This window comes from Silene latifolia, chromosome 1, assembly GCF_048544455.1.
Source record: "Silene latifolia isolate original U9 population chromosome 1, ASM4854445v1, whole genome shotgun sequence".
In the NCBI taxonomy this organism is placed as follows: Eukaryota; Viridiplantae; Streptophyta; class Magnoliopsida; order Caryophyllales; family Caryophyllaceae; genus Silene; species Silene latifolia.
Genome location: NC_133526.1, coordinates 94,219,153 through 94,235,080, shown reverse-complemented (window position 1 = coordinate 94,235,080; position 15,928 = coordinate 94,219,153). Strand labels below are relative to the sequence as shown.

Below are 15,928 nucleotides of genomic sequence, written 5' to 3'. Positions count from 1 at the left end.
GCAAACCTATCTATCGGGTCGGGACGCCAATTTCGAGTCGGGTCATTTCAGGTCTGTAGGCTTCGAGTTCGGGTCATTATCAAATTATTTGTGAATGATAATTAGTTTGCAACAATAAACATTAGGACTAGGTCAATTCGGGTTCGAGTAAGTTCGGGTCTTGAGTTCGGGTGTTGGGTCGGGTTATTCGAGTCGGGTCAATTTTGCCAAGTTTGTACATCGTAGACAAAGAGATACGAACAATTCATTTTAAAGAAAATACAAAAGTTTTAACATGTTAACTTGTCTACAATTTGTTACTCCGCTTGCACACGGGTCAAAATTTCATAGGGATTTGACTCGTGTTGAATCCAAACCCGCATTTGATCAGTCTTTTGTAATCACAAATGACAAGAATCACAACCAATAATAAATATGCCAAAAATGCCCCTACCAAAACACCAGAAGTTCGTTACCCTTCCAACATCCAACTCACAATTCCTCCACCAACAATTGCTACTACACTACCATGGCCATTGCCAGCGCCATGGCACTTGCAACAAAATTACCATTTTACACTTCAATTAACCGCCATTACCGCCCAAATTCCATAATTTCAACCATACCCCTACCCATTAAACCCATAAAATGCCAGTCCAACTTTGAAAATTCAGGGGTACCCATTAAAGTTGTTGGTAATAATTATCGATTTTTGCAAGTGGGTCCTCATAAATCTCGCTCTAATCGATTAATTTTGGCTAGATCAGCTGGTTCTAGCTCTAATAAAAGTGTGATATCCACAATCACCCAAAATGTTAGTGTTTCTATTTCTTAGTTTAATTGTAATTTTTTGATAATTGGATTTTATGTTTTAAATTGTGTATTGTTCATGTAATTGGTCGACTTTTTGGAATATAAGCGGAATTTTATTAACATGTCAAACAAGTTAATACCTTGGACATATTATCCACAGTACCAAGAGCGAGTGGCGTAGCTAGTAAATTTGAGCAATGAGGTCATCATAATGTAAATTCAAGCACCACCCCGTAAAAAATAAAAATAGAAGGGTCTAGTAAAATTTGGTACAAATGTACCCATGCTTGCATTCTATAAAGTAAGACTACAGAAATGTATGGGGTCTCCCTAGAGCTTAAGCAGTAGGCTAAAATATCTTGGGTGATTTTGAGGGGTTATGGTTGGTTTTATTTTAGTGTTAAAATTTTGATCATCATCAATGTCTATTCCTCCTTATTAGGGATCTCTATTTTCCTTCAACCTGAACACAAGATGACCATAATTACATAATCTCAAAGTTACATTTTTCTAACATATACAGTGCACTTTAACTTGTGATGATGTCAATCGTCGAATTGTACTTCACTATTGGTGTCTTTAAATTTGCTATTTTGATAAATGTTGGTAGATTAGTGTTGGAGCTTGTTAATGACGATTGTATGGCGGCTCTTGGTGTAATCAGGTGGTTGGTGTAGCTCATTTGGTTGTATCACTAGGGATCATTTTGGCAATGGATAAGCTTTTGAAAAAGGCTTTTGTTGAAGCATCTATTCAATTTCCAAGTGCATTGTTTGGGATGTTTTGTACATTCTCCATTCTGGTTATCCTTGATTTAATACTTCCGTCTGCTGCTTCCGGTTTAATCAACTTTTTTGAGCCTGCCATTTTGTTTATTCAAAGGTGGCTTCCTTTGTTCTATGTTCCTTCACTGGTTATTCTGCCTCTTGCTATCAAAGATATCCCAGCAGCTTCTGGAGCAAAGATTTTAGGCATTTTAGGTATTGCTTATCTGCCTTTTAACTCAATCTCATAGTTAAGTGCCTTTCTAAAGAGTCGTGTTCTTGGCCCTCTTTCCGTTCATGTGTTCCGTTGTTGTCTTCTAGCAACTGTTTTAGTATCATTTGTTGAGCTTGCTAATTTTTGGTACGACTGTGTCAGTTCTGTCATTGAGATCATCCTGTGTAGTTCAAGTTCCTTTGGGTTGAGTCTAAGCTCATTAAGGTTAATTTCTTGTATAAAGGGATGCTTAAATTAAGTGGAGAAACGTAAATATGGTTGTGATTTATTGTTAAAATTTACTATGTCAAGCTACCTACTATTTTCCGTTACAAAGGGTGCCAATAGTAACAATTTTGATGCTCATAGGTTTACCACGTTAACAATACCATGTAGGCGGTATGACTATAAGACTAATAATGAACAGATAAACTTACAGAACTTGAAGAGAAAGATGTCGTGGCGTGATAGAATCACTGCCCTAAAGTTGAATTTGCCCCGCTCGATACACACGGCCTCTTAGCAACCAACTTCCCAGGGTTACACGACTTCCGAGTCTAAGGTGTACGACAAAGGCTCGGATTGAGAATTACTAACAGAACGTTGCCAAAATCAGCTATGAATGATAAAGTATTAGGGAAGGAGTAGATGTGAGAATGTGTTGTGTGTTTTGGAATGACAAAATAGGTAGTATTTATAGGTACATAAGAAAGGATTTTAGAGGCGTATTAAATATGTCTTGTAAATTGTTTTTTTGGAAGACCGTACAATTAGCATGGAGAAGGCAACACTCAGTTTAGAAGACTGAGTAATCCGTATGGGAAAACTGCAATAGTCAGCATAGAAGACTGAACTATCAGACTTGCAAATTGTGCAAAAACCACATAAAATTTCAACACTTCCAACAATCCCAACGATTATACCAATGTGGGATAATAAGAGCTTCTTTTGAAGCAATAATTCCAACAATTCCAACATACCACTCTTGAGTGACTTTACCCGTTTACTTAGTTGATATCTGCAGTTACCAAAACTGTGAGGTAGATTAAAAACTTGATAGTCTGTTTCTTTGAGTATTGGTCAGTAAATAAGCCACATTTACATGGTGTTTACCTTCATCAAGGCTTCACTTTTGTGTTTGTAATCATTAATTGAGCTTAGTTGTCCATGTGAACTAGCAACTGAGGTGGTTTAACCTACCTTCATCTCATTACATGTTTTCTACATGACATTATTATTTTTGGTGATGTATGTGTATAATATTTTGTGTTAAAAGCATCACTCTCTCTCACCGTTTTCTATTATGAGCTCCTTGTAGTTGGAGGGTGGCTGGCTTCACTATGCGTAGCAGGATACACAGCTATAGCTGTAAGGAACATTGTTAAGACGGAAATGATACCCGCCGAGCCTATGTCAAAACCACCTCCCTTTTCTTCTTCTGAATTATGGGCATGGAGTGGTATTTTCATTGTTTCATTTGTTGGTGCATTTCTTTATCCAACTATCCTGGGAACTAGTGCTCGCACCTGCCTTCCTTTCTTACTCGCAGCAACAGTTCTTGGCTACATTATTGGTACTGCGTAAGTTTATAGTTCTATGACTTTTGTTCTCTGGTTAATACTCTCTCTATTTCTTTTGATTCAGTACAACTCCATTTTGCCTCTATTAAAATCAACTCACTACATTTCACGTTTGGACAAATTTGACGGAAAAAAAAATATAGCCTCTCAAGTCTCGAAAGTTGTGGGTTCTACTATGCGTCCTTTTGCTTTTACTATAGGAATAAATATAATAGTTGGGCCTCAACCATCACCTTAAGGTTTTGGTTGAGTTGGTTCATCTATCATTTACTTCCACCCACTTGACTTATATGTATACCCTTCTACTTGCCCGTTTCTTAAAAGTTGTGCTATATGGAAAGGTAGTGAATCCAATTGAATGGATGGAGTAGATGATATAGCTGATATACTGTGGTGGCTAAATACTCATCAGAAGGAACTAAAGTATTTGGAAAGTTAAAGCTTTTCTCTTCAATTGCATTCAGGTTGCCATCTGGATTGAAGATGGTTTTTCATCCGATTATATGCTGTGCGCTATCTGCAGATCTAGCGGCCTTTGCATTTGGGTACATATCAAAATCTGGGATCGATCCTGTTTTAGGTTTGAAACCGACTTTGCTTGAAGTCTCCAATAAAGTAAACTTCCAACGGTCTGGACTAGAACTTTGTACAAACTAGACTATTTGTCTTAACTGTATAGTTCAGCACTTCAGCTGTTCGCATTTCTTGAATTTCGTCCCTGACTAATTACACTTTTTACACTTCTCAGTCTTGATGGTAGCTAGAAGATTTTTAAAAATGTGACTGAAAAGGCGTAATTATGTCTATTTCATAGATGCATAACGCAGAAACTGGTGTGATTAAGACTAACACTTTTAACTTTGTGAAGGATATTATCTTACCAAGGTTTCTACAAACCCCGGAGCCGGTGACATTTTGATGGGATTTTTAGGATCAGTCATCATCTCCTTTGCCTTTTCTATGTTCAAACAGAGAAAGGTAAGAGCTGAACAAGGATGTGTATGTTTGTTGAGTCATTTACAGTTCCAGAGTCTTCTGGCAAAATTTGGCGGCCAGCCAATGTCGGTATTGTTTTCTCCAAATATATGTAGAGATACAATGTAAAATTTCCCATGTTTTTGAGTTATCAAAAATAACTATTTTCATATTCTCTCTTATGTAGAAGTTCGTAACTAGTGTAAATACTGTGAGAAAATCAGTCAGAAGTCGAAATGTTTTTAATCACAAAAGTCCAGATAGGGACTACATAAATGGGGCGGGGTCGCGGGGACTACTAAAGATGACATAGAAACCATTTTGTGACCATGTCTCTGGTGCTTAATGATTTTTCAGCTTGTGAAGAGGCATGCAGCAGAGATCTTCACATCTATTATAATTTCAACACTGTTCTCGCTTTATTCGACTGCTCTTATAGGACGTCTAGTGGGGCTTGAGAAATCACTGACTATCTCAATTTTACCTCGCTGCATCACTGTTGCTCTTGCCCTCAGCATCGTCTCCTTGTTTGAAGGTAAATTTTCTTTGCTTCACACATCTTGACTTTTAAGACCACAATAACTGATTTAACACCTAATATTCCTGCCAATTTATATCATGCTATTAAAAGCATGTTATTACTGTTTTGTAGTTGTTTGATGGTGTAAAGAGAGCAATAATTTAAAATATTTTAAATTTTGATACAGACCGTGTTTGGAACCTAGGTCACAAGTACCACAACTAAATGACTTTACCCAGCTGCACTAGCTTATAATTCTGCTTTCCTGTCCTTACAGTTCCGACATTTGGAATCTGAAAATTGACAAGTGGTTTAATATTTGGTCTCCCAGGTACAAATTCGTCACTAACAGCTGCTGCAGTGGTGTTGACGGGTCTTGTTGGTGCGAACTTTGTGCAAGTTGTGCTGGATAAGCTGCAGTTTCGTGATCCTATTGCCCGGGGAATAGCAACAGCATCCAGGTAACACTTACGGTCTTAAGAAAAATGAATACAGTATAATATTTGTAATAAATAAATGACCTTCATAAACTATGTTATTATAGTTAATTTTAAAAAGAAAATGCAAGAAGTTTTTAAGATAGCCACTGATATTATTAAGAAATATATACCATTGAACAATGGGTGGGCTATAGACGGGTAAATACAAAAAGCAACTTCGACCCACCATCCATGACAGGATCTCATAAAGCCATAAAGGAGTACTGCGTAGTATTTAACCTGATCGATTGACATCCCTATTTTCGACTATAATTGTTGCTAACTATGATATATTTATGGCAGTGCTCACGGGCTAGGAACAGCGGCATTGTCAGCAAAGGAACCAGAAGCTCTACCTTTCTGTGCAATTGCGTATGCCCTCACTGGTATCTTTGGTTCTGTTCTATGCTCAATTCCTATTGTCCGCCAAAGTCTACTTGCTGTTGTTGGTTGATTCCTTTCAATTCAATTTTGTCTGTCAACATTACAAATCTTTGCACTGGCTTTGTACATGATATACACAGTTCCAGTGTTGTATTTATTCTTTCATCAATGTCACCCGAAATTTCATGCTTGTATCAGTGTATGCAAAAGGAATAGCACATCCCATCGTTCTGTCCCCTAAAATATGATTTTCTCAACATAGGTAAAAATGATGAGTCGAATGATTCCGACTTGTAATGCTACTTCCTGTGGTTGGTTCATCAAAGTATTGTAGCAAAACGAACTATCAATTTCCTTGTGTTTTATGCGTAATGACGAATTAAGCAATGCAAAGTGGAAGATTGTACAAGTTTTGATCTGATATTCTCCTCTGTTTTCCTAGTGAAGAAACAATGTCAAGGTCTACAGCAATATAGTTCAGTATGATTATTATTTATTCGGAGTTTGGCCCCCATATAGAACAACATGACCATACTCTTTACCAGTATAACCCTTGTCCCAAACCCCATAATTATCTGGATTATTAGCATATTCTTCAGTATTTTCAACATTTACTAATTGGGTTCCCTCAACATTCACCTCACAAACTGGTTACAATACGAAACGTATTTCAATCTTCTTCTCCTCTGTGGTTTGAAACCACACCCCATTTCAGGTGCATTCTTCTGTCCTGGGTAATACACTTCTCCTCCACATGCAATGTATGTCCCTGAATTTGCTAACCCGTAGAATAGTTGTGATGACCAAAACCCGATCACCTCCCCGTTCACCTCCAGCCACCAGTTCTTGTTGCGGGGATCCTACATTTTTACAACTGCTGAGTTAACAATATCAAGGTTCATTTGATCGTGTTAATATAAAAGAACGGAGATAGTAATCAAGCGGAAGCACACACATGGGAAACTAGCATGTTTTGGGAGAAAATTGGACCTCCTCTGGTTGTCAAATCCTTGATAGGGAAGCTGGGTGGAATATCTGTTCGTACGCTTATAAATCCACATTCACCATCGAAACAAGGTTTGCCATTCACCTTATAAATTCAATATTCATCATCGTTATGCACCATCAATAATAACACAAATACTCAAGTCATTATGAATCCTAGGGGCATAACTGACATTACAATAACGGGAAGGGGATTCAAACTGTGATCTTAATTAATTAACAACTAGGTTGAGACATGTTATGATTTCTATATGTTTATTATCGACACTATGTATGTACTATTAACATAATTGTTTGACTTACAACTGTGTATACGAAGAATCGAGTTAAATTGTCTTTGTACACAGAGGGATTGACCTACAATAATATATACACAAGTGTGCATTGCATGTTAGTAATACAAGTAAAATTCAAATGAAATAAAACAAGCAAGAAGATGAAAAAGGGGCCGGGTTACCGTGGTACCAACTGTAATACTGTCGCGAGCCGCTTTGATAATAACTTCAGCAGAGCTGTATTGAACGGGTGAAAGGAGCTGAGGGTGGTAACTCGAAATAGATGCTCCAACTCCATAATGACCCTTCATTATGTCATTTTTTGTTTGAGCTATGGCAAACTGTGCACATACAATATTTATTTATTTATTTATTTATTTTGACAATCGGGTTAACGAGACCTACATATTAATAGCACGCTTAGCTATCCTATGAGCGGCTTTATTACAAATTCTAGGAACATAAGCAAAAGAAATACAATGAAAGTTTGCCGCTAGATCGGTTATATCGTCAATAGTGTTCCTTGTCCAATGTTTGAGTTGAGAGAATCGTAGGACTTGGGCAAGAACCTGTAGACAATCAGAGAAAATGTTAATATGGAGGATGTTGCGCGAGAGCGCCCATTTTAGGGCTTCCCTAATTGCCAAAGCTTCCGCTTGTTCAGCATTCTCAGCCATTCCTTTGATACACAATTCAGAAACAATATCATTTATCAAAAAGGATGCATTCGCCAAACCCAACAGCAAAATCCTTAGACCACGCCGCATCCACATAAATATGAGACCGAGAGCAACTCACAAAACTCTGAATCAGAGGAAAGGGTACTCCATTCCTAAGATTAGTCAAGTCCTCATCGATCGGTGTTTGGAAAGCTATGAACCCCGATTTCCCATCTTCAGCAGAAAGAGCTAAGTTAAGTGAGTCTTGATAAAGTAAGATAGCACCAATAGGGGAGCACTCGGTACTATCAAAAATCTTTCTGCACCTTACCACCCAAATAGTCCAAAAGGTACACAAAAAGGAGAGACAAGCCTCATGCTTATTATCAGTCTTAAAAAGAACAGAGAGCCAATTACAAACCCAAGACCGGAGACTCAAATTGTCCCCTGATTGTGCCCTAATCCCCAGGAGACTTCCAGCCCAAACTCTGTTAGCAAAAGAACAGTCCCGGAACAGGTGGTCCGGTGATTCTGTTTCTTGTGAATCACAAAGCACACAAGTAAAATGACCATCAAAGCCCCTCCTTAGGAATCCTTCCCCAGTGGGCAACGATTCCGTGAGAAGTTCCATAAGAGAATGATCCAACTTTTCGGCCCTGGCAGGTTCCAAAGGATTTTTTGAAAAACACCCATACATGCAGCAGGAACTCTTGATCGGTCCTTCGGGGAAGCTGAAGTGTTCCAGAAATTTTGAAAAGCAATGTGATAGTCAATCTTAACTGAGTAATTCCCAGATGACGAGGCAGACCAATAGAAGTTGTCGCTGCCATCAGAGCATCGAATTGTTATAGCAAGAATGTCCTTAGTCGAAGTTTCATCAAAAGACATAGACACAAGTCTATAGTCCCAACTGTTGCTGTTACAAATAAGATCTTTGATTCTCAAATTACACAAGTTGGGTGAATTAGTAAGAAGGTCTCGGCACCGTTCCATGAACCCATTTAGTATTCCAAACACCAAGGTCAGAAAATGGGGAGAAGCTCCACGCTAAATGAGGTTTGATGAGTTGAAGGTCCCAAACAATACCTTTCCATCCCCACGAAGAATTACTCTTGCCATCGTTAAAAAGCAGATCACCATCCCGCCACTTTAGGCCATACTTAGCACCAATAGACTTACAGAGAATAGAATCTGGGTGAGTGATCATTCTCCATCCTATCTTTGCTAGAAGTGCTTGATTGAACTCCTTCATACATCTAATACCCACAAAAAATGTGACAAAATAGCATCTAATCTTTTTGTCACACTTACCGGTATTTTGAATACCGATAGAAAGTAAACTGAGAGGGAGGACAAGACAGAAGAAATCAAAGCTAATCTACCCGTCGGCAATAGAAGAATGCAATTCCATGAAGATAAACGCTTCCTAACCTTATCAATGATAAAATCAAAAATTTCCCTTTTACTTTTATTCCCACATGAGAGTCCCACGTCAGTAGGAATACCCAAGTAAGATCCAAATTAGTGCCACACGGAATGTTGAAGGTTTTCAAGCATTTTCGAGCAAAGGACAGACTATAGAGCTTGAACTTAACATCATAGAGGACTTATTATCATTAATAACCTGGCCGGAGGCATGACAATAATCCTTAATAACTTTGTCAAGGCTTTCGCAACTCTTAGAATTACCTTCAATAAAAAACATAAAATCATCCGCAAAAAGCATATGTGAGATAGGGATACTATTTCTGCTGATCTTTATTCCTCGTAAAATCCCCTCCTTCTCCATACGTAGAATGTTTAACGAGAGAATTTCCGTGCACATAACAAAAATATAAAGGGAAAGAGGATTGCCCTGACGAAGGCCGCAACTCGGGTGGATACGTCTTGAAGAAACTCCATTTACCAGAATTTCATAAGACACCGTCGTGATACACTTCATAATCAGCTGAATGAAATTAGGAGGGAATCCCATCAAGAGAAGGGTGCCTCTGATAAAGTTCCAGTCCAACCGATCATAGGCTTTACTCATGTCAGCTTTAAAGGCCATCCTACCCATCTTACCACTTCTAGATGAAGAAATTTTGTGTAATATTTCATTTGTAATTAAAATATTATCACCAATATTCCTCCCAGGAACAAAAACATTTTGAAAGTCACCCACTAGCTTTCCCATGTACTTTTTCAATTGGTTAGTGATACATCTAGTAATGACTTTCATTATAACATTGCATAAGCTAATCGGTCGGAAGTTATCAACTGTTTCAGGGGCACTAGATTTCGGGATAAGAACTAATAAAGTCTTATTTAGAAATTCCGGTGAGCTATTACCATTGAGGATAGCCAAGACAGTCCCAACAACATCATGCTTAATAAAATGCCAACACTTATGGAAGAAGATAGCAGGAATACCATCAGGTCCCGGAGATTTTAATGGACCAAGTTGAAACACAGTAAACCGCATTTAACCTCCTTAGGGGTAAAAACGAATGCAAAGTGCATCTCTGTCATCAGGAGAAAGGAACTCTTTATTAATACTGAACAAATTTTTCACAGTAGGGCGGTACTCATCAAAAGTGATCTGATTCGCTCCTTCCTGAAAGAGTCTAGAGTAGAATTGGACAAATAATCCCTTAATTCCCTCACTGTCAAAATTCCACTCCCCATTATCCATTTTAATCCCAGCAACGTAGTTCCTGCCTGCCCTACCCCTAACCCAATTAAAGAAGTACTTGGAGCATGTATCTCCCTCGGTGTTCCATTTCATCTTGGCCCTCTGTTTCCAATATTTAGCCGAGACTTTAGCATACTCCGCTTGACTAGAAAATGCAGTGGTGAAAGTTCGAGTAACTCCCTTCGTCTCAATTTCATGGAGCCCTTCAACCAAATTGTCATCAAAATCACTCCATTTCTTATTCCATTCTTTCCTCTTGGAAATAGACCAAAGACGCATACAATTTCTAGCTCTTGATAACTTACGTATCATTCTGACGGTGGCAAAGCCTAAGACAGGCTCAGTCCATTCGTTATGTACCAAGCGAATGCATTCCTCATAATCCAGGTTCCAAGCCTCCATACGATAAGGTCTTCTACCATTACAAGTAATTAAATCTGTTTCAATGATAATAGGCGCATGATCTGAAACTTGAATAGGGAGATGAGTAATACCAGAATTCGGAAAAATATCATTCCAATCCCACGATCCATAGCCCTTATCAAGCCGTTCCAACACTATACTGTGATCTTCCCTCTTGTTACACCATGTAAATCTTGGCCCCTTATACGGAATATCCATAAAAAAATGCCCAGCCTTCCATTTATTAAAACATGAGGCTCCAGGGATCCTACCTTTACTACCTCCCCATTTATCTTCTTGATAGTCAACTTGGTTAAAGTCCCCTATAAGAAGGAAAAGATTTTCAAAAGAGCGGATCCATTGACTCAGATTATTCCACACAGCTTCTCGCTTATGAGTGACTGGTTCACCATAAATAAGGCACAAGTACCAAAAGTTATCATTGCATTGCTTGACTTTGATGATAATGAAATTTTGACAAGCAAAAATACACTCAAACTGAGCATCAGATCTAAAACCAAACCAGAGGCCTCCTTTGGTTTCGTGAGCATCTACACCAAAACTCTGAGAGAACCCAAAAGAACGAAAGATAGGATCAACTAATTCTACATTACACTTTGTTTCAGCTAAGAACAAAAAATCAAAATAAGAACTAGAAAGAATCGCTCTAGTCTTCGCAATCGTAGGAGCAAGAGGGTTATTTAAACCCCTTACATTCCAACAAAGTCCTTTCACGAGGAAGAAAACCACCATTGTAAGACCACCAACTCCACACTAGGCTCATTTCGACACGACCCAATGATTCACCCCAAGCAAGAACCCAAGTTATCAAAGACTCACCATAGACAAACACTCACCAAGAACCGGAGGAAACAACAAAAACCGCTCATACATCACACACAACCGACACAAACAAACCAGGTCCAAATGGTGGGGAGAAAGGGGGATCACCAAAAACGACCCAAAAGACACAAACAGCCACGCACTCCTGACCATATATCCATTTTATAACAAACCAAAACGAACTAAACTTAAACCCAAATACTTTAAATCCAAAAAAAGCTACTGTCCATTGCATGTATAGTGTGACAGCAACCATCAACATGGATCAACCAGCCCCTTACCATTTTTAAGGCAAAAACCAAGAGTAAAGGAAAGAACAGGAAACCCAATTTCGCCAAACAATACCTCCCAGGACCACCGCCATATATGCAACAAGGCCAACTAAAAGACGACACATACACTATAGACCAAGGAAATGGGTCAGAAAGGTGGGGGGAAAGGGGGAAACACCAACCGTCCCATACCAAAGTCACAAAAACTAACTCCAAAGAAACTATTGTTAAAACGCAACTTCATAGCCAACGGAGAAGCTCACCTCAACCGAACCGACCAGAAAAACACAACTAAGAGGCCATACCAGAGGTGGGGGGAGTGGGGGAATCACCCCTGGATTGCGCGCAAGGTTTTCGGTGACAAGACGAGGAACGGAGGGACGGGTACCCGACGGAATCCGACACAGGATGTGCTTCAAACAAGGCTGCAACTAAAAACCCCATACAAGAGTGTGTGTGATAAATGTAAACACGGCCAAAGACAAAAATGGCGAGACGATCGCATTCCACATCCGCCATAGATGAAAACTCGGGAAAATTAATCCACGGTGAGGGAAAAAACGGTTGCGGGGGAATCATTCCGTCGGAGATGAGCTAAGGACCCACCTCATCTCCGGCGGACGGCCGATCAAAAGAGGAGCTCAGGCGTCAGGAGGAGGCGGCTGGAAGTGGTGGAGCAGATTAGGTTAAATTTGGGGGTTTTTAATTGGGAGCTTTTAGGGAGAGGCTGACTTCCACATACAATATATACGTCATACATACTCCCTTCCATTTTATTAGTATTTTAGCTTCTTATTTATTTATTAATGAGGACTGAGGTCGTTTGATTGCCATTATAAACGGGTGAAATTAAAAAATTCCATGAATTTGTTTGACTGTCCAAAATCCCATAATTTGTTTTTTTCCTAAGCATTGTCAAACCTAGGGGTGCTAACGAGCCAAGCCGAGCCCGAGCTTGGCCTTGCTCGGCTTGTGCTCAAGAACCAAAACTCGATCTCGAGCTTACCCGAGCTTGTAAAAAATGTGCTCGCTATCAAGCTTGCGAGCTTTAACGCGAGCTCGAACCAAACTCGAACTCAAATCGAGCCTACATAATGGTTAGTTTTTTTTTATTTTTTTTCCTTCCGATATTCTGAATAACAAGGCTCGAAGGTTAAATGTAAAATATTTGGCAAATCGGTGAGACATTTGATATATGTGATACAAAGATATAATCATGATAAAATATTTTCATAAAATATGAGCAATATCTTATATAATCACACAAGTTTGAGCCGCTCACGAGCTTTTCGAGCCGAGCCAGCGTTTGCTCGGCTTGACTAGTTAAGCTCTCGAGCCGAGCCCGAGCTCGAGTCGAGCCCGAGCTCGAGTCGATCTCACACGATCCGAGCTTTGGCCGATCTTTGACCGAGCCCATCTCGAGTTGCCCGCGAGCTTTCTCGTCTCATTAACACCCCTAGTCAAACCCACCGTCATTGAGAAATTTGATTACCTAGCCGCCCCTAGGTAATTGAAAACTCCCGCGTCAATTACTTTTAAGCCATTCACATGAATTAGACTTGAAATTGATGGGAATTTAATTCCGTCATGGAAAACAAACGACCCTATACCTTAAGATTTACAAATATTTAAAATATATCTTGTAGTAAGAAATTAAAAGTATAAACAGATGATTGGAACAAAGTAATTATTTATTAATCGGAACTCGTTTGAATGGTACGATTAGATTGGATGTATTATTGAAATATTTTTTTGAAACATTTGGACACCCGACGAATCTTGGTCGGGTGTGTCTGGTAAGCAACGGTTAGTTATGGGCCGTGCCTGAAAGAAAAAATGGCACAACCGACTAATGTGAGCTTCGTGTGGGGACGTGTCGTGCCGGTGAAATGAAATGGCGGCCTAGGCACAGCCCACAGCATGACGTGTTGTGCTTGAAAGTACCCAAGCAATTCCTCCACTTAAACCTTATTTCTTTGTATTTTGGGCGTGCGCAAGCGTGCCGCGCGTGGGCTAAGGCACGATCTTTTTTCTCAAACTTCGACCAAGGCATGGTCCACGGCTCACAGCCCATGGGGTGCTGTGTCATGCTAGACCATGCCAATCTCGTGTCGTGCTAAAATGGGCCATGGGCCGTGTTTAGGCGTGCCGGTCCAACAGCTCGCGTGCCACTTCCATTTCTAGCCGGCTTGCAAAATTTGGTCTAAATCGGACGATAATCATTTGTAAAGCAACATTAAATAACTATAGGTATAGGAGTTGAACATACGAAAGTTCCAGGCCTAATATAGTTGGAGGAGTTTGTATGATGCAAGTGATGAAGAGACGTTATTGGCGGACGAACAGCACCATGTTTGGGCATTCTTCTTATAGGAACACTTCCTTTAGGACATCCACCATCCTTCAATCGCATGCCATCTAAAATCAATTCCCTCTCTTTTTGTGACACCTCTTTTCCTCTTTGTGCTTTCGGAACGGTTGTTGGCCTCATCTATTCCATCATTCATGACAAAACATTTATAAGGTTTATAAACGAAACAAAAATGGAATCGGGGAATTAAATTTTATATCGAGATATGATTTATATACCTCTGGATGAAAGTTGTGATTTTTCAATAAAGGGTGATCGAGTGAAGGTTGTTTGTAGAAATCCACGCAATCATACATGTCGCCATATTCTGTCTGCAATTAAACATCATATGATATGCTTAAACATATAAATAAGTATTACGAATTACTCATAAGTCATAATAATTTTAGTATTTTGATGGACGACAGTGGTGGAAACACGATTTAAACTATACTCGTACCTTGATTGTCTTAATAGCATCTTTATGAGGGGGTAATTCTTCATCTTTAGTAAATAGTCTACTGTCGCCAATAACACCAAAAAGAACTAGGATGTCGAGGACGACAATAATGTAATAAAGTATGCACTGTCTTTGTGCCATCTACATGGGAAAAAAAAACGATTAGTCATGAAATTTTAATTGATCATAAAAATATCATTGACAAAATTAACTATTTGAGTATGATGTAGGGAATTTTTTAAAAAAAAACAAATTCGTGAAAAGTTCGACAATCTTAGTCACATTGTCTCTCAACAAAACTTTTATTTTACATATAATGAAATTTACCAAATAAATTATAAAAAAAAATATAACACAAATGATCAAGCCAATATCAAGAAGGATTACAAAACTAATAAAGGAGATTAGTTTTGGTCTAGAGGAAGGAACAATAGCCAAATTAGAACATAAAATTAATAAAGGAGATTATAATGAAGAAGAATAATAAAGGAGAAAGAGGATCACCTTTTAGTAAAACTAATAATTACAAAATCTACTTATTTTTAGTTGTTATTTAATCTTATACTCCATCTGTCCCGGTCATTTGTTGTCCTTTTCCATTTTTGGGTGTCTCAGTCATTTATTGTCCTTTCTATTTTAAGAATGAACTTGATGAGTAATTTGATCATTCTCATTCAATTTGTTCCACTTGTCATTTAGTTATTGGTCTTTTCCTCATTTCTTAGTCTTTGTGCCAAAACGAAAGGACAACAATTGACCGGGACGGAGGGAGTATATCCTAATTAAAGACTTTTTGTTTACTAGGGGTGATTTCTTACTAAAAAAATCATGTACTCCCTTTACACAAAAGTGTTCTTTTCATATCTCTAACATATATGAGTAGTATTTTATTGAAATGAGAAGAACATAAGTGTAATACCCGTCCTATTAGAGACCCGTTGACCGTCATTGACTGCCTTAGACACCTACCTATCTAGATCTTCGGAAACCTTACGAGCTAACCTAGTGACGTTATAACCCTTTTGTGGACATGGGCCACCCGCGCGTTGGTTTCAAGGTGGCGACACTTCTCCCACGGAACCTTGGTTTGCCAAAGCATGTCATGGGCCGTTACCGATTTGTGAGGCATTGAAACCAGTGAAAGGTTGAATAAGCCTGCATTTGTGGAGTCGCCACCAATTTATTGTGGAAAAATTTGAAACGTTTGAATACCTCGTGTCATGTCAAGACACAAAGTAATGACATGAACGCTAAGAACTCGTTACCCTTAGCATTCTACG

General features: G+C 38.9%; 2 protein-coding genes across 2 annotated transcripts; one reads left to right on the top strand and one right to left on the bottom strand.

Moving 5' to 3' along the window:
* The first annotated feature begins 382 nt into the window (after window positions 1-382).
* LOC141607890 (plastidal glycolate/glycerate translocator 1, chloroplastic) lies at window positions 383-5,900 on the top strand. Its single transcript, XM_074427242.1, has 8 exons — window positions 383-793; window positions 1,457-1,772; window positions 3,089-3,350; window positions 3,815-3,930; window positions 4,219-4,328; window positions 4,683-4,860; window positions 5,177-5,306; window positions 5,628-5,900. The coding sequence occupies exons 1-8, from the start codon at window positions 509-511 to the stop codon at window positions 5,776-5,778; spliced, it is 1,548 nt and encodes a 515-aa protein (XP_074283343.1). The 5' UTR covers window positions 383-508; the 3' UTR covers window positions 5,779-5,900.
* Window positions 5,901-6,126: 226 nt separating this feature from the next.
* LOC141607896 (protein neprosin-like) lies at window positions 6,127-14,806 on the bottom strand. The gene is made up of 7 exons (XM_074427248.1): window positions 14,649-14,806; window positions 14,428-14,520; window positions 14,108-14,329; window positions 7,171-7,329; window positions 7,017-7,070; window positions 6,664-6,798; window positions 6,127-6,568 (listed from the first exon to the last, which is right to left on the bottom strand). Exons 1-7 carry the CDS (start codon window positions 14,787-14,789, stop codon window positions 6,344-6,346), a joined length of 1,029 nt encoding a protein of 342 aa, XP_074283349.1. The 5' UTR covers window positions 14,790-14,806; the 3' UTR covers window positions 6,127-6,343.
* Window positions 14,807-15,928: the final 1,122 nt, after the last annotated feature.

Excerpts from the sequence above, each read along its gene's own strand:
- LOC141607890 (XM_074427242.1), top strand. The coding sequence starts at position 509 with ATGGCCATTGCCAGCGCCATGGCACTTGCAACAAAATTACCATTTTAC. Across the intron at positions 3,351-3,814 it reads GGCTACATTATTGGTACTGC|GTTGCCATCTGGATTGAAGA; the intron begins GTAAGTTTATAG and ends AATTGCATTCAG. Across the intron at positions 4,329-4,682 it reads CTATGTTCAAACAGAGAAAG|CTTGTGAAGAGGCATGCAGC; the intron begins GTAAGAGCTGAA and ends ATGATTTTTCAG.
- LOC141607896 (XM_074427248.1), bottom strand. The coding sequence starts at position 14,789 with ATGGCACAAAGACAGTGCATACTTTATTACATTATTGTCGTCCTCGAC. Across the intron at positions 14,521-14,648 it reads ATGCTATTAAGACAATCAAG|ACAGAATATGGCGACATGTA; the intron begins GTACGAGTATAG and ends GTTTAATTGCAG. Across the intron at positions 6,799-7,016 it reads GATTCTTCGTATACACAGTT|GTGAATGGCAAACCTTGTTT; the intron begins GTAAGTCAAACA and ends TGAATTTATAAG.